Genomic DNA, 25000 nt, shown 5'->3' on the forward strand with positions numbered 1-25000 from the left:
GGCCGCCTCAGAGTGGTTTCTCCTCCGATTCGCTCCTTTTAGAGGCAGCAGGTGGAAAATCGACACGGTGGCAAATTAACAAACGCTTGAAAGTGACGCCAAATATCCGTATTATATCAATTTGTCTGAGGGCGTAGAACTAGAGCACTGCCTCTGTTACTAAACCTGTGTTAGGGTTAGAGACCCATTGCTGTGATATTTGATGTAAAAAAAAAATTCCATTGAATCACGATTCTTATTTGTATCGATTCTTAATCAATTCAGAAAAATCTACTTTTTTATTTTTTTTTACTTTATCTGTCCTCTCCAGCCACTCAGATAAATCATATTGTTGATGTAGGTGAGGGGTGTCAAACTCATTTTAGCTCAGGGGCCGCATGGAGGAAAATCTGTGCACATGCGGGCCGGACTATTAAAATCATGGCATTAGAACTAAAAAATAAAGACAACTTCAGATGGTTTTCTTTGTCTTACTTTGGCCAAAAATAGAACAATCACATTCTGAAAATATTACAATAAAAATGTGGAAAAAACTACCAGCAGCGGTAAAGTTTAGATCCATGAAGAAAAGAAGAAAGTGAATGAATGTTTAGAACTGATACATTTACATATGCATAAAAATGTGTTTTCTTTTGTATTTTTTTTTAATTTATGAATTAACTAACGTTTATGACAACCTTTTTCCAAAACACAATATGGAATGCGAGATATAACAGGATAATGCATACATTTATCATTTGTTTTCAAAATGCTTACAAAAAAGTGGAACCCCAAAAATTTACTGTGGGACCCCATTTTTATGACTTGATGGGGTCCCCTGTACCCCATTTTGAAAATTCCTAGCGCCAACACTGATGGAGTATTGACGCGTGCAAAACAGCAGCAGGCGGCTGTGGCCTGCGGGCCGGTTCTAATACTAATCAAATTTCATCCCGGGGGCCATAGATAAATCCGATCCTGCTCGTGGCCCTTGACTTTGACACCACTGATGTAGATGATCATATCTGCTGTACAGATATAATGTATTTGTATTTGACTTGATTAAATATTTAGGTAGCATTTTGTTTAACAAAACCTTTTTTTTTTTTTAAAGGGGAAATGCACTTTTTGGGCGAATTTTATTCAATCATTATGAAAGAAATGACGACGGATGAATAAAAAAAGAAAAGCATTCTAAATATTAAATAAACATAAATAAAAGTCAAAAGCCAGTGGGAGCTCCCCAATTTTGCCCAAAAAATCCAATAAATACCTATCCAAAAAGCGCCAACAATACTCCATTTGAGTATTAAAGTATTAGTAGTATAAGTAAGTAAGTACCAATGATGTGGCGAAATTATTCGCTGCATTTGACCCATCACCCTTGATCACCCCCTGGGAGGTCAGGGGAGCAGTGAGCAGCAGCGGTGGCCGCGCCCGGGAATCATTTTTGGTGATTTAACCTCCAATTCCAACCCTTGATGTGATATTGTTATCATAAACACAATATCACTGTGTGATCATTACCGTGTGTGCCGATTTTTACATAATCGAGTAAATAACAATAGTACTATCGTATTTTATCAAATTTGTCTTGCACTAATATATATGCCTCCGCGACCCGACCTCGAATAACCGGAAGAAGATGGATGGATGGATGGATATATATATATATATATATATATATATATATATATATATATATATATATATATATATATATATATATATATATATATATATATATATATATATATATATATATATATATATATATATATATATATATATATATATATATATATATATATATATATATATACATATACACATATATATATACATACATACATGTACACATATATATATATATGTATATACACACATATATATATACATACATACATGTACACATATATATATGTATATACATACATACATATATATATACATACATACATATATATACATACATTTATATATATATACAGTATATATATATACACAAATACATATATACACATACACATACATATACAGTATATATATACATATATATATACACATATATATATACATATATATATATATAAATATATATATATATATGTATATATATATATATATATATATATATATATATATATATATATATATATATATATATATATATATATATATATATATATATATATATATATATATATATATATATATATATATATATATATATATATATATATATATATATATATGTATGTAAAACTATTCTTCAAGTCAGACCTGGGCATTGTGCGGCCCGCGGGCCGCATCCGGCCCTTTGTACGTCCCTGTCCGGCCCGCGTGAGGCCAATTATAAATTACAAAATAAATTTTAAAAAGCATCTATTTCGAGTGTGCAATACAACGGTGCTGCTTTTGTTTTGAAAAGCGTTATTTGTATTACTTCCGTGTGGACGTATGCTCGTGCGCGCAGCGGCAATCTCAAATTACAAAATAAATTTAAAAAAACATCTTTGTCGTGCGTGCAATACAACTGTGCTGCTTTTATTTTGAAAAGTGTTATTGTGCGTATGTCCTGTGAGGGAAGGCGCACAGCGACTAAAAAGAGAAAAGTTGATGACGAATGGCGTGTTTTCAACAAGACAAGTAAAGGTAAAGCTGTGTGCTTATTTGTGGTACACACGTTGCTGTGTTTAAAGAATTTAGTGTAACGACCTGCTGAAGTAGATGTTGTCTTCTTGAGTTGCGTAAATGAGGAGTGAGGAGACGTGCGTGTGGAAGGAACGAGATATGTTGAGCTGTGTTAGTATAGCTTGCTCAATAAAAGTTTAAAAAGAGCGTCAGACTTGATGTGCACTTCTTCTGGACGCTACAATTGGTGTCAGAAGTAAAACTTTGCGCATACTGCACTGTTTGTGTGCTACGTCATCGGGAGGTACGTGCCACGTGAGGAGCTCGCCGCAAAGAGAGAGAGAGAGAGAGAGAGAGAGTGTTTACAGGTGCAGCCACGCTGCTTGCCACGGGGGGAATTCCGCCCTCAATGAAGACTCCCAGGTTTGATGGCAAGGCGAACTGGGAGGCATTTCATCCCACTTCTGACATCAATTGTAGCGTCCAGAAGAAGTGCACACCAAGTCTGATGCACTTTTTAAACTTTTATTGAGCATGCTATACTAACACAGCTCAACTTATCTCGTTCTTTCCAAAAGGAAAACCAATCCTCACTCCTCATTTCCGCAACAGCAACGCTTCCTCCTTCTTCGCCAATCACCTTACAGGCGTGCTACGTTCACAATGTTTTCTTATCTGGTTAAATAAAGGTTTTACAACAAAGAGGATGCAGGGTAAAGTGACAGAAATTGAAATTTTTGTATTGTAATATACATCAGGAAGTGTTGTGTAAGAAAGTGTTAAAAATAAAACCATCAAAAGCCATCTGCTTTTGTATAAAGATAAGTTAGGTTAAATGAAAATATTATTATTATTATTATCTATCTTACGGTATATCAAAAATAATTTGAGCAAAATTTAATTGAAATATTGTCAGTGTGGCCCCCCAGCAGTGCTCAGGTTGCTCATGCGGCCCCCGGTAAAAATTAATTGCCCACCCCTGCTTCAAGTCAACAAACTTTTATACTTTTTTAATCAAGCTTGAATTAATTGTAATGCATATTTTGTACTAAAAAATGTAATAGGAAATGTATCATGTATTTTTCATTACAGTTGTTTTAGTACAAAACATGCATTAAATTAAATTCAAGCATGATAAAAAAATCAAAAAATAGGAACAATTTGTTTCACATTAATAAAAAGAGTGAAAAAAAGTCGGAATGGGGGGTTTCAAAATAAAACTCTTGCTGGAACAGCCCTGCACCTATGATAAACACAGGTTTGGCATTAGATATGTTTACATAGGTTTGAAGCGTGTCACATATAAAACCTGTAAAGCAGTACAAGTTATGTTTTTTCCCTTCAATAACCGTATATGTTGGCCAAACGATGTAATAACGATATCGACTAAAATAGTCGCCATAAGCATCACCCTGTGCATGTTTGACTTTGCAGAAGTCAACCACTCAGCCTCTCCGGCAATAAATCTGACTTCTAACCAACCTTTCACTTTTCATTTATGACGCCAGCCTCCTCCTCCTCCTCTCATATCGCCACTCTGCAAATGAGCAGGCTGACAGCCTTGTCTAAAGCACAATATCACGCTGTCTTCTTACATGATGCGCTCCTCGTCTTATACCTGGGCTTGCACGCTCTAACCACTACAGGAAATTAGAGTTTTATGCACAGATTACTGATATGAAAGCAGCAGGTTAAGGATTTATGATTTATGATAAACGTGCCCCAGAGCATGACGCTTGGTGAACAGTGCACATGCTAACATACACAGTACATGATGCACGTATAATATTCAATGCTACAGTAAATAAAACAGTAAAACAACACACAAGGCAGTAAAGAAGTGTAGCTTTAGACCGTAATTAGCATCCTGTTAGTGTCACGCAGGGGTGTCCCGAGTGCGGCCTGGGAACCATTTGCCGCATGCAGCTTGTATTTTCTCGGCCCATAGCACATTCAAAAAACGAAACCGATTGAGAAAAACACACAAACACGGCAAAAATGGAAAAGAGGCACAAAAAAAAGCCTCAAAAGTTCGGGCAGATTTTCACTTCGTATGATACTCCGAAGGTACATTAGATAAAAATGTACAAACAAATTAGATAAATTCAAGTAAAACAGTAAAAATATTGAACCCATTTTTAATTGGAAAATAATGCTAAAAACCGACGTTATATATATTTAAAGACAACACTTGGTGTGAGCTTTGTGTTATAGGTGGCAACGAGTTATTAGTATCAAAATATCAGCTTTTTCTCATTACATTATCTTTTTGCCCTTTTTATCTCACATTTAATGTTTTTTTTTTCCTAAAATATGCAGCAGTAACCATTTAGATTTTTTTAAATTTGAAAAATAATGCTAAAAACAAGTTACTAGTATCAAAATGTAAACTTTTTCTCATTACATTATGTTTTATTGCCCATTTTTCTTCTGGACTCTCACTATTATGTTAGATCCACTATGGACTGGACTCTCACGATATTATGCTAGATCCACTCGACGTCCATTGCACCAGTCGCCCAGGGGGGGTCCCCACATCTGCGGTCCCCTCCACGGTTTCTCATTGTCATCCCATTGGGTTGAGTTTTTTCTTTCCCTGATATGGGATCTGAGCCGAGGATGTCGTTATGGCTTGTACAGCCCTTTGAGACACTCGTGATTTAGGGCTATATAAGTAAACTTTGATTGATTGATTGATTGATTGATTGATTGATTGATTGATTGATTCTTGTTTTTTTCCCTAAAAATGTTGTGGTGTTTTTTTATTCTTTTTAAACAACTAGTATAAAACGTTAGCATGCTAATATAAGAGATGCTAACATACTTCATAGTTGGCGCTGTCACACCAATTTTCTTCCCATCGCAAAAACCTTCCTAACCCCCATTTACTTCCGGGGTCATTTCCGCTTACGTCAGTTCCTCTTACTTACGTCATTTCCTCTTACGTCATTGCCAGCGATCGATAAATCCAAATCTCCTGAAAATGGTGGTGTCACTGGATGATATTCGTCTTTATCTGTCCCAGGGGACTTATGTCAAACACCAGCAGGCTTCGCAACATTTCAAGCGGAGTGTTAGGGCCGCTGCTGCGAACTTCTGTCTTTGTGGTAACGTGCAAAAAATATTAATTAATATATAATACTGTTAAATGTCTGTACTACTTTAAATCAACATTATTGTTGAAACCATTTCACTAATATTAATTAATATATAATACTGTTAAATGTCTGTACTTTAAATCAACATTATTGTTAAAACATTTCAGTAATATTAATTGATATATAATGTTAAATGTCTGTACTTTAAATCAACATTATTGTTGATAATTCAGACGTTTTGTTAACGCTGTATTATAAAAAAAGAGTCAAACGAAGTGCTATCGATCGCTGTCAATGACGTAAGAGGAACTGACGTAAGCGGAAATGACCCCGGAAGTAAATGGGGGTTAGGAAGGTTTTTGTGATGGGAAGAAAATTGGCGTGACAGCGCCACTAATCAAAATCCATGATTTTTAGGTTAATACATACAAAATTAGCTAAAAAAAACAAACAAGCATAAAACGTTAGCATGCTAACGTTAGCATGTTAGCAATTGACCGGGTAAGTAGTGTGGATAATGCATATGTTTAAGAGCTATTTCTTTATTCATAATCATGTTTGAATCAGCTCATATTTTTTTCCTTAATTTTACTCTGTATACTAGTTTCTCTTTGTCTTCAGATTGCCTATTTAGACAGGGTCGTAAACCATCAGGAATGTGAACACAACCCCCAAGTCTCTCTTCTTATCAGTGTTGAGAGGAGGGGGGGGGGGGGGGGGGGGGCTTGCTTTGTGTGAAAAGAGTTGCTTTTTCCTGTGGAATGCCAGATCAACTTGGGCTGCGCATTCGTATGTGTTGTTCGAGGCTGGTCTCTATTCTCAAATATTTGACAATAAATTACAAAATACCTATACTGTGCTGGGTGGTACCTCTGAGTCAGTTTATATGTCATCTAAGGAACTTGGGACTGACCAGCGTTTTACATCCCACTTGGAGGAACATCTGGTCTAACGCAACAGTAGAAATACCGAAATGCACTATTTGTATATGTAAACATTCAAATTTAACAAAAAAAACTAGCATCAAATATTATCATGCTAACATGAGAGACTTTAGCATACTTTCAAGATGGCACCAGTTATCAAATTCCATGATTTTTAGGTTCAAACAAGCTAAATTAGCTAAAAAGCAAACATAAAATTTTAGCATGCTATCGTTAGCAGAGAGATGTGAGCATACTTCCAAGATGGCGGCAAGTATCAAAAACCATGATTTTTAGGTTAAAACATACAAAATTAGCTAAAAAGCGACCAAAGAACATTAGCATGCTAACATCAGCATGCGACCGTTAGGCATGCTAGCACGTGACCACGTAAAAGGAAATACCAAAATGCGCTATTTGTAGTTGTTTACATTCAATATTTTCATAAAGCTACAGTATAATACATACTTGCCAACCTTGAGACCTCCAATATCGGGAGGTGGGGGGGCGGGGGGGGCGCCTTGGTCGGGCGTGGGGGGCGTGGTTGGGGGCGTGGTTGGGGCGGGGGCGTGGTTAGGGGAGTGGTTAAGAGGAGAGTATATTTACAGCTAGAATTCACCAACTCAAGTATTTCATATATATGTATATATATATATACTTGACTTTCAGTGAATTCTAGCCATATATATATATATATATTTAATTATATATATAAATAAAAGAAATACTTGAATTTTAGTGTTCATTTATTTACACATACTGTATACACACACACACACAACACTCATCTACTCATTGTTGTACTTGAAAGTACAATGCTTTGTTAAGGGTTGAATTGTCCATCCTCTTTCTATTCTCTGTCACTATTTTTCTAACCATGCTGAACACCCTCTCTGATGATGCATTGCTGTGTGGCACGCACAAAAGTGCTTTCATCAAATGCACGAGAGTGTGGAATATTCCATCTCTCCCTAGCATGGCCCAAAACCGGTCAATCCTTGCTTCCTGGGGAAGATCTTCCTTGGCAAGCAATTGGTACTCCAGTACTTGTACCCGGAGGCTGGTCAGATCCAATCGCAGCTGTGGCAGACTTTTTTTGGGGGGGGGCGTGGCCTCCAGCTCCGGCTGAATACCGGGAGTTTGTCGGGAGAAAATCTCTGTCGGGAGGTTGTCGGGAGAGGCGCTGAATATCAGGATTCTCCCGCTAAAAACGGGAGGGTTGGCAAGTATGGTATAATATCAACATGCTAATGTCAGCATGCTATTATAGAAACGTTAGCATACTCCCAAAATGGCGCCAAGTATCAAAAACCATGATTTTTAAGTTAGTAACGTAAAAAATTATCTAAAAAATTCTCTAAAAAAAAGAGCATCAAACGTTAGCATGCTAACATCAGCATGCAAGCACGTGACCATGACCGTTTGTAGGTGTTAACATTGAAAATGAGCAAAAATGCTACCGTAAAATATCAGCATGCTAATGTATAAATGTTAATACAAGAGATATTGGCATACTTTCAAGATGGCACCAAGTATCAAAAACCATGATTTTTAAGTTAGAACGTACAAAATTAGCTAAAAAAAAAGAGCAAAAAATGTTAGCATGCTAACATCAGCATACTACTGTTAGCATCCAAGCGTGTGACCCTTTGTAGGTGTTACCATTCAAAATGAGCAAAAATGCTACCGTAAAATATCAGTATGCTAATGTCAGCATGCTATTATAGAAAAATTAGCATACTCCCAAAATGGCGCCAAGTCTCAAAAAACATGATTTTTAAGTTAGAACGTAAAAAATTAGCTAAAAAAAAGAGCATCAAACGTTAGCATGCTAACATCAGCATACTACAGTTAGCATGCAAGCATGTGACCGTGACCGTTTGTAGGTGTTTTTGCTCAAAATGAGCAAAAATGCTACCGTAAAATACCAGCATGCTAATACAACAAATGTTGGCATACTTTCAAGATAGCGCCAAGTATCAAAATGAATTACCGTATTTTCCGGACCATAGGGCGCACCGGACTATAAAGCGCACCGGATTATAAGGTGCACTGCGGATGAATGGTCTATTTTTTATCTTTTTTCGTGTATAAAGCGCACTGGATTATAGGGCGCATTAAAGAAGTCATATTATTATTGTTTTTGTTTTGTTTTTAATTGAAAACACTTCCTTGTGGTCTACATAATATGTAATGGTGGTTCTTTGGTCAAAATGTTGCATAGATGATGTTTTACAGATCATCTTCAAGCCGCTTTCTGAAAGCCGCTTTCTGAAAGTCGCTTCCGGATGCGTCGTTTTGTGGGCGGTCTTATTTACGTGGCTCACCTTCGTCAGCGTCTTCTCCCCGTCATCTTTGTTGTAGCGGTGTAGCGTGCAAGGGCGGGAGTGGAAGAAGTGTCAAAAGATGGAGCTAACTGTTTTAATGACATTCATCCATTTTTCTACCGCTTGTCCCTTTCATTCAGACTTTACTTAAATCAATAATGGAGCATCTCCTCATCTGGAAACAACAACACCAGAAATGTGTCCCGTGAAAAACCGCCTGACCCAATCTCTCTAATAAATAAAGTTCTTTGGGTGAATAATGTAAACTCACAATACCGGTATGTTTTAGCGCTTTCATGGCGAGTTTACCGACAAATATTAGTAAGAACTTTACACTACTTTATATTAGAAATGGTAACAGTGGAGGATGAATTTCCCATAACAAGAAGATAGAGAAAAAGAAGAACCTTATCGACTACGGTGTCGACACGGACTACAAAGGAGGAGGCGCACAATTTTTCAGAATTTATGCAGATCCCAATTACAGATCAGCAGGTACCAGAAGGTAAGAAAAAGTGTTTTTGCATAATATTGCGAAACAAAACGGCAGATAATATGTCTTACCTTATACACACACCGTAATAATACTCGTATGTTGAAGCACATCAAGCGGTGCGGCTTCATTGCCTACCAAAGTCGTACTAAAACATTTTGATAGATTTTTGAGCGCCGTGTGTAATGTTCTATATTTTCAATGGAACATATAAAATGTTGGTGTTGTTTACTTGAGTCATATTGCCATCATAGTGCAGTCTACACATATCTCTTATGTTTGACTGCCATCTACTGGTCACACTTATCATCACCATGCACCAAAAAAATTGCTTTGAGGTCGATAAGCAAAACCAGAATTATTCCATACATTAGCACAACCAGGTTTATATTTAATATGCCACAAATTAATCTTGCATAACAAACACCTCCCCCCTCCCGTCCATATAACCCGCCAATACAAATCAAACACCCGCACAACACACTCAATCCCACAGCCCAAAGTACCGTTTATCTCCGCAAAGTTCATACAGCACATATATTTCCCCAAAGTTACGTACGTGACATGCACGTAGCGGCACGCACGTACGAGCAAGCGATCAAATGTTTGGAAGCTGCAGCTGCGTACTCACGGTAGCGCGTATCCAACTCAAAGTCCTCCTGGTAAGAGTCTCTGTTGTCCCATCTCCACAAGCATGCGTATCCAACTCAAAGTCCTCCTGGTATGAGTCTATGTTGTCCCAGTTCCCCACAGGCCAATGGTAAAGCTGGACTGTCATTGTTCGGGAATGCAAACAATGAAACACCGGCTACGATGTAGCCGCTACGTGTTTGTGTTGCTGCAGCCGGCCGCTAATACACCGCTTCCCACCTACAGCTTTCTTCTTTGCTATCTCCATTGTTCATTAAACAAATTGCAAAAGATTCACCAACACAGATGTCCAGAATACTGTGGAATTTTGCGATGAAAACAGACGACTCAATTGCTGGCCACAATGGTGTCCCAAAATGTCCACTACAATCCGTGACGTCGCGCGCAAACGTCATCATACCGAGACGTTTTCAGCAGGATATTTCGCGTGAAATTTAAAATTGCACTTTATTAATCTAACCCGGCCGTATTGGCATGTGTTGCAATGTTAAGATTTCATCATTGATATATAAACTATCAGACTGCGTGGTCTGTAGTAGTGGGTTTTATTAGGCCTTTAAGTGCGCCTTATAGTCCGGAAAATACGGTATTTTTATGTATATACATACACAATTAGCTAAAGAGCTAGCAATAACACTAATAATAACTATATGCTTTGCCACCTGTAAACATCCAGATTATAGTTTGATAAAACTTGGATCTGTTGTAGCCCTTTCAGAAAAAATGAAGGAGCGACTAGATGACGGCAAGCGAGCCTCGTTATGACGAGCCACTGTGACCGACCCCCACAGGGTGGAGGATCACGTCTGAGGACCTAAAACCACTTCAGGTGAGACAGCAGCTGTTGTCAGACAAGACAGAGACAAACGACGGACAGCCAGACGGGCAGAGACCCCGCGTGGGGCGGACAGATGTCCTCAGGCAACATACGGAAGGAAGACACTCACGATCGCTTGAAGGCCTCCAAAATGTTGTCCTGCTGCTCCTCTTGCACCGCTGAAAGCCGACAGAAGGAGGAAGACTGCTGAGGTTAATTCATTACACCAGCGGCAAAGCAATAATGGACTCGGGACCTCGCCGGGCCACTAAATGATAGAATCTAATGTTCACGGCCCTGGCTGAGTTATTGTCTGACAAAGCTAGTTAGACGGCGGCGCAGGAGGCGCTGAATGGAAGATGACAATAATGTGATTAAGTGTCGGCGTGACGACCCACCCTGCACCGACACCTCAAACGTGCAGCTGTCGCACTTGTCCTTGGAGGTGACCTCGCAGCGGTAGCCACCTGCGTCTCCGTCCACCGCTTTGATGATGCACATCTCGTACGTGTAGACCTGGAATACAAACGCACGTTAAACGACGCATGAACACAGACCATCAGACCGAGTTAGACGTTCTTCTGGGTCACAGTCTTAAATCTGGACTCACTTTCACAGGACCGCCTGCTGTTCTTCTACAGTGAGAACATTGAGGAGCACACCTGTCCCAATTCAGGGTAGCTACCCTTCATAGGTCATGGTCTTTACCAGTTCCACCCTTCAGAGGGCATGGTTGACACCAGTTTCACCCTTCATAGGTCATGGTCTATACCAGTGCCAACCTTCACAGGGCATGATTGACACCATAGTTCCACCCTTTAGAGGGCATGGTCTACACCAGTTCCACCCTTCACAGGGCATGGTCTACACCAGTTCCATCCACCCTTCAGAGGGCATGATTGACACCAGTTCCACCCTTAGAGGGCATGATCTACACCAGTTCCACACTTCAGAGGGCATAGTCTACACCAGTTTCAACCTTCATAGTGCATGGTCTACACCAGTTCGAGCCTTCATAGGGCATGATCTACACCAGTTCAACACTTCATAGGGCATGATCTTCACCACTTCCATACTTCATAGGGCATAAGCTACATCATTTCCACACTTCATAATGCATGGTCCACACCAGTTCTACCCTTCAGAGGTCATAGGTCTACACCAGTTCCACCCATCATAGTGCATGCTCTACACCAGTTCCACACTTCAGAGGGCATGGTCTACACCAGTTCCACCCATCATAGTGCATGCTCTACACCAGTTCCACCCATCATAGTGCATGCTCTACACCAGTTCCACACTTCAGAGGGCATGGTCTACACCAGTTCCACACTTTAGAGGTTTTTTTTATTGATTTAAACTTTTATTAGTAGATTGCACATTTCAGTACAAATTCCGTACAATTGACCACTAAATGGTAACACCCGAATAAGTTTTTCAACTTGTTTAAGTCGGGGTCCAGGTAATCAATTCAAGGTCTACACCAGTTCTACCCTTCAGAGGGCATAGGTCTACAACTTTTCCACCCTTCATAGTGCATGGTCTACACCAGTTCCACACTTCAGAGGGCATGGTCTATACCAGCTCGACCCTTCAAAGTGCATGGTCTACACCAGTTCCACACCTCCGAGGGCATGGTTTACACCATTTCCACCCTTCAGAGGTACCCGCCATTATTATGTGCAGAGCTGTTTTCAAAGTACTGTAAGTCTTGAACTATAGAAAGTGTTTATATGGTTGGAATATGCGTTGTTAAGGTAAGCCACGTCACAGCAGCTCTAGGCAGACGAGGCAATAAGCAGTGAGGGCGGGGTTTGTTTCCAGAGCTGCCAGCCTGAAATGTGGCTGTCAGGGACAGACACGGAAGCAGATTTTTACAACAAAGTTCTGCAGGAAAGTAATATTGTATCAGATTTAAGGTGTTTTTTGCCCTTTGCGTTCATATTTTGCCGTGTTTGTTACATTTTTGCTGCGTTTGGCTTTAATGCAAAAGATGTCAATCGAAGAGGCGGTCTGAGCAGTAAAAGAGGAGCGACATTCATACGTTGTTAATATTCAGTGTTTTATCATTCATAGTAATACTATACGACTCACATTCTTTATTTTCATGTACATTCTGGGTGTCTCAGTCGGTAAAAAAAAACGTAAAATTCCATTCTGTTTTTTGAGGTGGTCTGTCATTGCGTTTTTCGAATAAAATCAGACATTATTGTAAGTTTTTGAATTGGTGTTAGCATTTTTTTTTTCTTTCAATGTGGCCCCTAAGTCAAAATAATTGCCCAGGTTTGCTTCAGAGGGCATGGTCTACATCAGTTCCACCCTTCAAAAGGCATGGTCAACACCAGTTCCACCCTTCATCTGGCATGGACTACACCAGTTCCACCCTTCGTGGGGTATGATCTATACCAGTAGACCACCCTTCCGAAGGCATGGGCTACAACAAATTCCACCCTTCAAAGGACATGGTCTACAACAAATTCCACCCTTCAAAGGGCATGGTCTACACCAGTTCCACCCTTCTGAAGGCATGGTCTACAACTAATTCCACCCTTCAAAGGGCATGGTCTACACCAGTTCCACCCTTCTGAAGGCATGGTCTACAACTAATTCCACCCTTCAAAGGACATGGTCTACAACAAATCCCACCCTTCAAAGGGCATGGTCTACACCAGTTCCACCCTTCTGAAGGCATGGTCTACAACTAATTCCACCCTTCAAAGGGCATGGTCTACACCAGTTCCACCCTTCTGAAGGCATGGTCTACAACTAATTCCACCCTTCAAAGGGCATGGTCTACACCAGTTCCACCCTTCCAAAGGCATGGTCTACACCAGTTTCACCCTTCAAAGGGCATCTTCTACACCAGTTCCACCCTTCAAATGGCATGGTCGACACCAGTTTCACCCTTCATAAGGCATGGTCTACACCAGTTCCACCATTCAAATGGCATAGTCTATAACAGTTTCACCCTTCAAAGGACATGGTCTACACCAGTTTCACCCTTCATAAGGTATGGTCTACACCAGTTCCACCATTCAAATGGCATAGTCTATAACAGTTTCACCCTTCAAAAGGCATGGTCTACAACCAATTCCACCTTTCAAAGGGCATGGTGAACACCAGTTGTACCTTTTAGAGGACATGGTCTACACCAGACCAAAAGACAAAGGTTGGTCTTAGGCTTTGTGGTTGCATCGGGTGTCCGTTACCCTTATGTCACAATGCTAGCTACATTACCAATGTCACAGTTTTATGCTAAGCTTTTAAGGTCTCGCCATGTTTTAACCAGTGAAAAGTCGGCTCTAGCACAAAGAATCATGGGATCGGCCGTGAAGGATCCTAGCGCCAAAAGCTTCCTTTGGGGCCAGACTTCTCACTGAGTTCAAAGAAGACTCCAAAGACGAAGCCCCTGAATCAGTGCACAGGGATAAACCCTCCAGTGTGTGCCAGGCCTACAATAAGGCCAGTTCCGGTTAGACTTGCCAAAAACAAATCCAAGACTCTCATGCATGGTTAGACAAGACCCTCCATGGAGGACGCCAATCTGTCCACTGTCTTTTTCAGTCAACAGGTGACACATCGTTTGTCAATCTAATGGTCCATCCTGGGAATTCTCCACTTGAAGCTCAACTTCACTCTCATCCCAAATGGAACGATCCAGACTGAATCATTATGATTGGAGCTGGTGATGATGATACCTTGGTGCTCCTGTCATAGGACTCCTTGAACTGCAAGTGCTTCCCAGCCTTGCTTCCCAAGTCCAGCCACTTCCCTTTCAGCCATTTCAAGGTGGGCTTCCTCATCAGGGTGGAGGAGTCCACTTTGGCCACAAACATCGCATCCTTGCCTGCCGCGGTTAAGAGAAAAAACGTGAGCAAACATCCGGCGGACAGAGAGACCGTCCAGAGTTCATGGTCTGAAGAACTGACCTTGGGTGACTGTGGTGCTCTCCGGCTTCAACACAAACAGACCGGTCAGTTCTGAGAGCTGAGGGTCCTCGCCTAGCACAGCCTCTGTAAGGAGGGTGTGTGACATGAATAAAAACAATGTAGTGGATCGGGGTATCATTTTTTTAGAGGGACGGACCATTCCTCATGTGTACACACTCAGCAAAGTCCATCATTGTACATTTTGGGGTACAATGTCTAGTAGTTGGGTGATACTCTCAACAGTTGTTTTTTTACCCTGGACTTTCACAGTTTGAACCTGGAAAAGTGCAAACTGTTACCCTGGAGCAGGGGTGTCCAAAGTGTGGCCCGCAGCTAATTTTTTAACAGCACATTCTAAAAATACTATTGAAAAAATATATATAAAAAGTGGTATAAAAGAGCAAACCATTGAAATGTGACAAGGAAACATTGAAATGTTGACTAATGACACAATAACTCTTTAAAATTGTCATTGCTCAAAAAAAATAATGAATTAAAATTAATGTTGTTATAAAATATTGACATATTTAAGGCTCCAATTACTTCAAATTAAATATTGCACTTTGAAATATGTTTTGGGTAAAATATTACATATTTTGTGTTTGCCTTTCAAAAAAACTGGGTTTTCTTTGACCAAAAAGGGCAACGAACAAACAAGTGAAAAAAACATTTAAAAAAATTGTCGGATGAATTTAGAGTTGATCTAGAGACTTAGGTGTTGAAAAAAATGAAACATTTAAATCGATTATGACTTATTTGAGTGGGGCCATTTTGGATACCTAATATTTTTTATAGTTTTTTTTTAGGAGCAGGGTTTAACTGTCATTTTACAAAAAATAAAAAAATGAATCAAAATCGACATTGTTATGATTTATTGACCTATTTAAGGCTCCAATTACTTCACATCAAAAATTCCTCTTTGAATTTTTTTTGGGGGGAAATATTGCCTATTTTGTGTTGTTTCCATAAAAAAGTAAGTTTTTTTCTGACAATAAGGACAAAAAGAAACATACAAAAAAATAACAAAAACTTATAATAGACTGTTTGATCTGAAGTTGATCTACAGACTTACATTTTTTAGGTAAAAACAAAAAAATTATAAAATTATGACTTTTATGAGTTTTAACACTTTTATTAGTGGGGCCCTTTTGGATCACCACAAATTGTAGTGGGACTTTTTTTTTAACTGTAATTGCCCAAAGAATAATAATGAATTAAAATCAATGTTGCTATGAATTGTTAAACTTTTTAAGACTCCAATTACGTCATACGGGTTGCATATTTTGTGTTGTTTCTTTGACAATAAGGACTAAAACAAACATACAAAAAAATAACAAAAACTTGTAATCAATACATAGATCTGAAGTTGATGTAGATACTTAAGTGTTAAAAGTAAAAAAAAAATTATGAATAAATTATGACTTATTTTTAACACTTTTATGAGTGGAGCCCTTTTGGATTCCACAAATTTTAATGGGATATTTTTTTAAACTGTCATTGTCCAAAAAATAATGATGAACTAAAAATCAATGTTGTTATGAATTGTTGACCTATTTAAGACTGCGATTATGTCACATCAAATATTGCACTTTGAACATTTTTGGGAGAAAAATATTGCATATTTTTTGTTTTTGCCATAAAAAAAACTGGGTTTTCTTTGACAACATAAAACATAGAAATATATTTTTTACTTTATATCGACAGATAGACCTGAAGTTGATCTAGATATATAACATTTAATAATAAAAAAAGAAAGCAATAATATATGACTTATCTTTATTTTTATGACTGAGACCCTTCCGGTACCAAACCTTCCGTTCATTCTATTTCCAATTCTTAAATGCAAATCAAAAAACACATTTCGGGTCATTTTTTCCATTTTCATTTCTGAAACAAAAGTTGGATATTTATTTAATGACACTTTTTTTAAAACGACAATAGGACTCCTGCTGAACAAAGATGTTACCGTAATGCTAAAAATATGCTAAACGCAAAGGAAAAGCTAAAATACTGCTTCCGGTTCAATTTGTCTTCACACAGATAACCACGCATTTTTGCATTTTGGATGAACATTTTTTTCGATTTTTGTGTTTATCTCGAAAAATGTAAATCCATAAAAGGAAAACAGCACAAAACCTAATTTTATGGCAATATTTGAATGAAAATCAACCCCTTTTTGTTTGCCATATATGATAAAAATCGAAAAACGCCCCTAATTTTATTTTTTGATTTGCGTTTCAAAATTGGAAAAAGAATGAACGGTTCAGTCTTCCGTTCATACAAAACAAACAAGAAGGGGTTGATTTTCATTAAAATATTGCCTTAATATTGGATTTTGTGCTGTTTTCCTTTTGTGGAGTTTTATTTTTCCAGATAAACACAAAAATAAAAATAAATTAGCAAAAATGCGTAGTTATCTGTGTGATGACAAATTGAACCGGAAGCAGTATTTTAGCCTTTCCTATGAGTTCAGCATGTTTTTAGCACAACGGTAACATCTTTGTTCAGCGGGAGTCCTAAAAAACAAGTTTCAGACCATTTTTTCTATTTTCATTTATGAAACAAAAGTTGGACAACTATTTAATGACACTTTTTTATATATGACTTATGAACGGGAATGAACGGAAGTTACACGGGTCCGTGTACCTTCCTTTCATTATAGTTCCAATTCTGAAACGCAAATTAATAAATAAAATTAGGGCCGTTTTTCGATTTGTATTTTATATGGCAGATTTTAAAACAAACAAAAAAGGGTCGATTTTCATTAAAATATTGCCATAAAATTAGATTTTGTGCTGTTTTTCTTTTATGGATTATAATTTTTCCAGATAAACGCAAAAAAATTTGCAAAAATGCGTGGTTATCTGTGTGATGACAAATTGAACCGGAAGCAGTATTTCAGCCTTTCCTTTGCGTTTAGCATGTTTTTAGCACAACGGGAACATCTTTGTTCAGCTGGAGTCCTATTGAGTCCTATATATAAAAAAGTGTCATTAAATAGTTGTCCAACTTTTGTTTCAGAAATGAAAATAGAAAAAATGGTCCGAAACTTGTTTTTTAGGACTCCTGCTGAACAAAGATTTTACCGTTGTGCTAAAAACATGCTAAACGCAAAGGAAAGACTAAAATACTGCTTTCGGTTCAATTTGTCATCACTCAGATAAGCACACGTTTTTGCACATTTTTTTTAGATTTTTGTGTTTATCTGGAAAAATAAAAATCCATAAAAGGAAAACAGCACAAAATCCAATTTTATGGCAATATTTGAATGAAAATCAACCCCTTTTTGTTTGTTTTAAAATCTGCCACATATAATGAAAATCGAAAAACGGCCCTAATTTTTTCTTTTGATTGGCGTTTCAGAATTGGAATTAGAATAAACGGAAGGTACACAGACCTAAAATACTGCTTCCAGTTCAATTTATCATCACGCAGATAACCACGCATTTTTGCAGTTTGGATGAACTTTTTTTTTCTTTGTTTTTGTTTATCTGAAAAAAATTCAAATCCATAAAAGGAAAACAGCACAAAATCCAATTTTTACGGCAATATTTGAATGAAAATCAACACCTTTTTGCTTGTTTTAAAATCCGCCATATATGACAAAAATCGAAAAACGGCCTTAATTTAATTTTTTGATTTGCGTTTCAGAATTGGAAATAGAATGAACGGAAGGTACACGGACCTAAAATACTGTTTCCGGTTCACGCATTTTTGCATTTTGGATGAACATTTTTTTCGATTTTTTTGTTTATCTGGAAACATTTAAATCCATAAAAAGAAAACAGCACAAAATCCAATTTTACGGCAATATTTGAATGGAAATCAACACCTTTTTGCTTGTTTTAAAATCTGCCATAAATGACAAAAATCGAAAAACGGCCCTAATTTAATTTTTTGAATTGTGTTTCAGAATTGGAAATAGAATGAACGGAAGGTACACGGACCCTAAAAGTTAAAAAAAAATCTAAATATTGTATTGGTTTTGAAAATGAAAAATATCAAAAAGGCCGCCGCATGCTATAAAAGTTTGGACACTCCTGCTAATTAGTCCTAAATGGTAGATTAGTCTAGTCTGGATCACCAGAGGCACACACGGACTCCTCCTAGTCCTAAAACCACATGCGGTCCGCCCTTGACTTCCTTAGCGGAAGTTGGTCACACATTGGATTCGACAGTTCCTTGGTAGACGTTTCAGTCGCCAGCCAATAGACGGATCCTCGTTTGTTTCACGGACATGCTGACGCTTTCGGGTCTTACCGTCAGGCGGCAACTCTGCGTCGGAGAAAGAGAAGGCGAGGAGCGGCGTCAGTCTGTGTGTTGTGGTCGCACAAGCAACATTCACGCACACAAACACTCGTGTCGGCGAAACAAATGGAGTCAATCTTTCAACGTCTTCAATGTTGCCAACTCTTCAGTAAGAGAAGTAGTTATTGGCTCTCCTAAAAGTCACTAAATCGTGCATTGTCTAATTGACCTAATTGGCCGTTAAGTTCGAAACCCGCCCTAGCAAACACCATCCCTGAATAGTGAATTCCGAAACACATGGATTAGTTCCAGCTGCAATAACACTCCTCGTGTCTCTTCAATTGCAAAAAAAAAAAGAGTATTCCACGCGTTAGTGAATTAGTCTCTGTACATTTTAAAAAATTGAGTATGAGTGCAAAATAATGCACACAAGGGCCAAAGAAAGTGACAGCAATTTGATAAAGAAGGTGAGAAACATCGTTAATATAATAGTGTAGATTTCATTCATCATGTGTAGGTATTTCACATCATTGTTCTCTGTAAAAAATAGTTTTGTGTTCATATTTGTGTTATTATGTATTTTAATTGAATTAATGTGGAAAAAAATGCTTTGGGGTTTTTTGTCGGACCATTTGGAACGGATTACTAACAAAAAACAATGTATCTAACACAGAATGGAGTAGAAATCACAATAAAAAATATAAAAATTGGAGATTTTACGGTTTAAAATAAAAAAAGAACTCGCTGATCAGTCACCAGAATTTTACCACAACAGTTACGGTAATTTTTTTTACGCAGAATTACTGTTCATTCAAAAATAGTAACATTGTTATTTTCGCGGTAAAATTGAGCTGCCAGTTTTTACCGTAAAATCTACCATGTAAAGGTAAAAATGGTACTGCTGTTATTTTTTACGATACAATTGGGCTGCCAGATATTGTTTTTACGTAAAATCAACGGTTGTTGTTTTTACAGTGCGTTACTGTAAATTAAAAAATGGCACAGTTATTTTTTACTGTAATATTTTGCCATCTGAGCTGCCAAGTTTTGTTTTTCGTAAAATCGACCATGTAAAGGGAGAAACGGTACTACTATCATTTTTACGGTGAAATTCTGCCGCCTGAGCTGCAAGTTTTTTTCATCGTGAAAAAACAGTGCATTACTGTAAATTTAAAAATGGTACTGGTATTTTAACTGTAAAAAATGTTGTCAAATCTACCGTGTAAGGGGAATAGGGGTACTTTTTATCGTAAAATCAACGATTTTACAGTGCATTACTGTAAATTGAAAAACAGTACCTCAGGTTTTTCAGTGTAAAATTCTGCCAACTGAACTGCCGGTTGTTTACCCTAAAATTTACCGCCGTTGTTTTTGCAGCGTGTTACTGTAAATTGAAAAACAGTACCAGTGTTATTCTTATGGAACAATTCTGGCGACTGAGCTGCTAGGTTTTTACCGTAAAATTATACAATTATACTTTTGTTTATACAGTGCATTACTGTAAATGGAAAATCGGTGCTGTTATTTTTACTGTAAAATTCTGACATCTTAGCCGACAGATGTATTTTTTTTCTGTGATATCAACAATATGTAGTTTTTAGAGTGCATTACTGTAAATGGAAAAACGGTACCACTGCTACATTTATGGTAAAAATCTGGCGACTGAGCTGCCAGTTTTTACTCTCATAAAATCCACAATCGTTGTTTTTACACAGTGTTACTGTACAGGGAAAAACGGTACTACTGTTATTTTTACGGTAAAATTCTGACTATTGAGGTGTCAGCTTTTACCGTAAAATATACTACAGTTGTTTTTACAGTGAAATATTGTCAATTGAAAAACAGTACCATTGTTATTTGCTCTGTAAAATTCTGGTGACCCAGCTGCCAGTTTTTTACTGTTCAATTTACAATTGTTGTTTTTATAGTGCATTACTGTAAATTGAAAAAATGGTACCGTTGTTATATTCTCTGTAAAATTCCGGCGGCTAGTTTTTTTAATGCAGAATTAACATTTGTTGTTTTTACAATGCATTACTGTAAATGGAAAAACGGTACTACTGTTATTTTTACGGTAAAATTTGGGCATTTGGGCTGAAAGATTTTTTTTTCCGTAATATTGACGGTTACTGCTTTAAAAGTGCATTAATGTAAAGGGAGAAGCTGTACTACTGGTATTTTTACTGTAAAATTGATTTAAGGGTTGAAATTAGGTGCCAGTTTTTTACTGTAAAATCTACTGCATTTGCTTTCAGAGTGAAATACTGTAAATGGGAAAACAGTACCATTGTTATTAATTCTGGTGACCCAGCTGCCAGTTTGTTTACTGTTTAATTTATTGTTACTTTCTCTGTAAAATTCTGACGGCTAGTTTTTTTTACTGCGGAATTAATGCTTGTTGTTTTTACAATGCATTACTGTAAATGGAAAAACGGTACTACTTTTGTTTTTACGGTAAAATTCTGGCATTTGGGCTGACAGATTTTTTTGCTGTAATATCGATAGTTACTGTTTTAAAAGTGCATTAATGTAAAGGGAGAAGCTGTACTACTGGTATTTTTACTGTAAAATTGATTTAAGGGTTGAAATTAGGTGCCAGTTTTTTACTGTAAAATCTACTGCATTTGCTTTCAGAGTGAAATACTGTAAATGGGAAAACAGTACCATTGTTATTAATTCTGGTGACCCAGCTGCCAGTTTGTTTACTGTTGAATTTATTGTTACTTTCTCTGTAAAATTCTGACGGCTAGTTTTTTTTACTGCGGAATTAATGCTTGTTGTTTTTACAATGCATTACTGTAAATGGAAAAACGGTACTACTTTTGTTTTTACGGTAAAATTCTGGCATTTGGGCTGACAGATTTTTTTGCTGTAATATCGATGGTTACTGTTTTAAAAGTGCATTACTGTAAAGGGAGAAACTGTACTACTGGTATTTTTTTACTGTGACATTGATTTAAAAGTTGAAATTAAAACTGAGGTGCCAGTTTTTTACTGTAAAATAAACTTGCGTTGTTTTTACAGTGAATTACTGTAAATAGGAAAACGGTACCACTGTTACTTTTACGGTAAAAATCATGAGGACTGAGCTGCCCGTTTTTTTCCCCGTAAAATATACAGTCATTGTTTTTACAGTGTAACACTGTGAAGGGAAAAACTGTACTACTGTTATTTTTAAGGTAAAATTCTGGCATTTGGGCTGACAGATTTTTTTGCTGTAATATCGATGGTTACTGTTTTAAAAGTGCATTACTGTAAAGGGAGAAACTGTACTACTGGTATTTTTTACTGTAACATTGATTCAAAAGTTGAAATTAAAACTGAGGTGCCAGTTTTTTTACTGTAAAATAAACTTGCGTTGTTTTTACAGTGAAATACTGTAAATAGGAAAACGGTACTACTGTTACTTTTACGGTAAAAATCTGAGGACTGAGCTGCCAGTTTTTTCCCCTGTAAAATCTACGATTATTGTTTTTACAGTGTAACACTGTAAAGGGAAAAACTGTACTACTGTTATTTTTAAGGTAAAATTCTGGCATTTGGGCTGACAGATTTTTTTGCTGTAATATCGATGGTTACTGTTTTAAAAGTGCATTACTGTAAAGGGAGAAACTGTACTACTGGTATTTTTTTACTGTGACATTGATTTAAAAGTTGAAATTAAAACTGAGGTGCCAGTTTTTTACTGTAAAATAAACTTGCGTTGTTTTTACAGTGAATTACTGTAAATAGGAAAACGGTACCACTGTTACTTTTACGGTAAAAATCATGAGGACTGAGCTGCCCGTTTTTTTCCCCGTAAAATATACAGTCATTGTTTTTACAGTGTAACACTGTGAAGGGAAAAACTGTACTACTGTTATTTTTAAGGTAAAATTCTGGCATTTGGGCTGACAGATTTTTTTGCTGTAATATCGATGGTTACTGTTTTAAAAGTGCATTACTGTAAAGGGAGAAACTGTACTACTGGTATTTTTTACTGTAACATTGATTCAAAAGTTGAAATTAAAACTGAGGTGCCAGTTTTTTTACTGTAAAATAAACTTGCGTTGTTTTTACAGTGAAATACTGTAAATAGGAAAACGGTACTACTGTTACTTTTACGGTAAAAATCTGAGGACTGAGCTGCCAGTTTTTTCCCCTGTAAAATCTACGATTATTGTTTTTACAGTGTAACACTGTAAAGGGAAAAACTGTACTACTGTTAGTTTTACGGTAAAATTCTGGCATTTGGGCTGACAGATTTTTTTTCTGTAATATCGACGGTTACTGTTTTAAAAGTGCATTATTGTAAAGGGAGAAACTGTGCTACTGATATTTTTACTGTAAAATTGACTTAAGGGTTGAAATTAGGTGCCGGTTTTTTACTGTAAAATCTACTGCATTTGCTTTTAGAGTGAAATACTGTAAATGGGAAAACAGTACCATTGTTATTAATTCTGGTGACCCAGCTGCCGGTTTGTTTACTGTTGAATTTACAATTGTTGTTTTTAGAGTGCATTACTGTAAATTGAAAAACAGTACCATTGTTATTTTCTCTGTAAAATTCTGGCGGCTAGTTTTTTTAATGCAGAATTAACGATTGTTGTTTTTACAATGCATTACTGTAAATGGAAAAACGGTACTACTGTTAGTTTTAAGGTAAAATTCTGGCATTTGGGCTGACAGATTATTTTTCTGTAATATCAACGGTTACTGTTTAAAAGTGCATTACTGTAAAGGGAGAAACTGTGCTACTGATATTTTACTGTAAATTGATTTAAAATTCAAAATTAACCTGATGTGCCAGTTTTTTACTCTAAAATCTACTGCCGTTGTTTTTACAGTGAAATACTGTAAATGGGAAAACGGCACCACTGTTACTTTTACGGTAAAAATCTGACGACTGAGCTGCCCGTTTTTTTCCCCCTAAAATCTACGATCATTGTTTTTACAGTGTAACACTGTGAAGAGAAAAACTGTACTACTGTTATTTTTACGGTAAAATTCTGGCATTTGGGCTGACAGATTTTTTTGCTGTAATAGCGACGGTTACTGTTTTAAAAGTGCATTACTATAAAGGGAGAAACTGTACTACTGGTATTTCTACTGTAAATTTGATTTAAAAGTCCAAATTAACCTGATGTGCCAGTTTTTTACTGTAAAATCTACTGCCGTTGTTTTTACAGTGAAATATTGTAAATTGGAAAACTGTACTACTGTTAGTTTTAAGGTAAAATTCTGGCATTTGGGCTGACAGATTTTTTTTCTGTAATATCAACGGTTACTGTTTAAAAGTGCATTACTTTAAAGGGAGAAACTGTACTACTGATATTTTTACTGTAAAGTGATTTAAAATTCAAAATGAACCTGATGTGCCAGTTTTTTACTCTAAAATCTACTGCCGTTGTTTTTACAGTGAAATACTGTAAATGGGAAAACGGCACCACTGTTACTTTTACGGTAAAAATCTGACGACTGAGCTGCCCGTTTTTTTCCCCGTAAAATCTACGATCATTGTTTTTACAGTGTAACACTGTGAAGAGAAAAACCGTACTACTGTTATTTTTACGGTAAAATTCTGGCATTTGGGCTGACAGATTTTTTTGCTGTAATATCGACGGTTACTGTTTTAAAAGTGCATTACTATAAATGGAGAAACTGTACTACTGGTATTTCTACTGTAAATTTGATTTAAAAGTCCAAATTAACCTGATGTGCCAGTTTTTTACTGTAAAATCTACTACCATTGTTTTTACTGTGAAATACTGTAAATGGGAAAACGGCACCACTGTTACTTTTACGGTAAAAATCTGACGACTGAGCTGCCCGTTTTTTCCCCCGTAAAATCTACAATCATTGTTTTTACAGTGTAACACTGTGAAGAGAAAAACTGTACTACTGTTATTTTTACGGTAAAAT

General features: G+C 37.0%; 1 protein-coding gene across 3 annotated transcripts in view; it reads right to left on the minus strand.

The window, feature by feature from the left end:
- The window catches only part of mybpc2a (myosin binding protein Ca), a 134700-nt gene that overhangs the window by 62456 nt on the left and 47244 nt on the right, over positions 1-25000 (minus strand). For all 3 annotated transcript variants that reach the window (XM_062050251.1, XM_062050250.1, XM_062050252.1), the window contains exons 3-6: positions 14852-14935; positions 14621-14769; positions 11321-11438; positions 11053-11101 (exon numbers count right to left, since the gene is read on the minus strand). In XM_062050251.1, coding sequence (XP_061906235.1) covers positions 11053-11101; positions 11321-11438; positions 14621-14769; positions 14852-14935 — 400 coding nt within the window. The remainder of the gene's footprint in view (positions 1-11052; positions 11102-11320; positions 11439-14620; positions 14770-14851; positions 14936-25000) is intronic.

The sequence above is a fragment of the Entelurus aequoreus genome, linkage group LG06 (genome assembly GCF_033978785.1).
Source record: "Entelurus aequoreus isolate RoL-2023_Sb linkage group LG06, RoL_Eaeq_v1.1, whole genome shotgun sequence".
NCBI lineage: Eukaryota > Metazoa > Chordata > Actinopteri > Syngnathiformes > Syngnathidae > Entelurus > Entelurus aequoreus.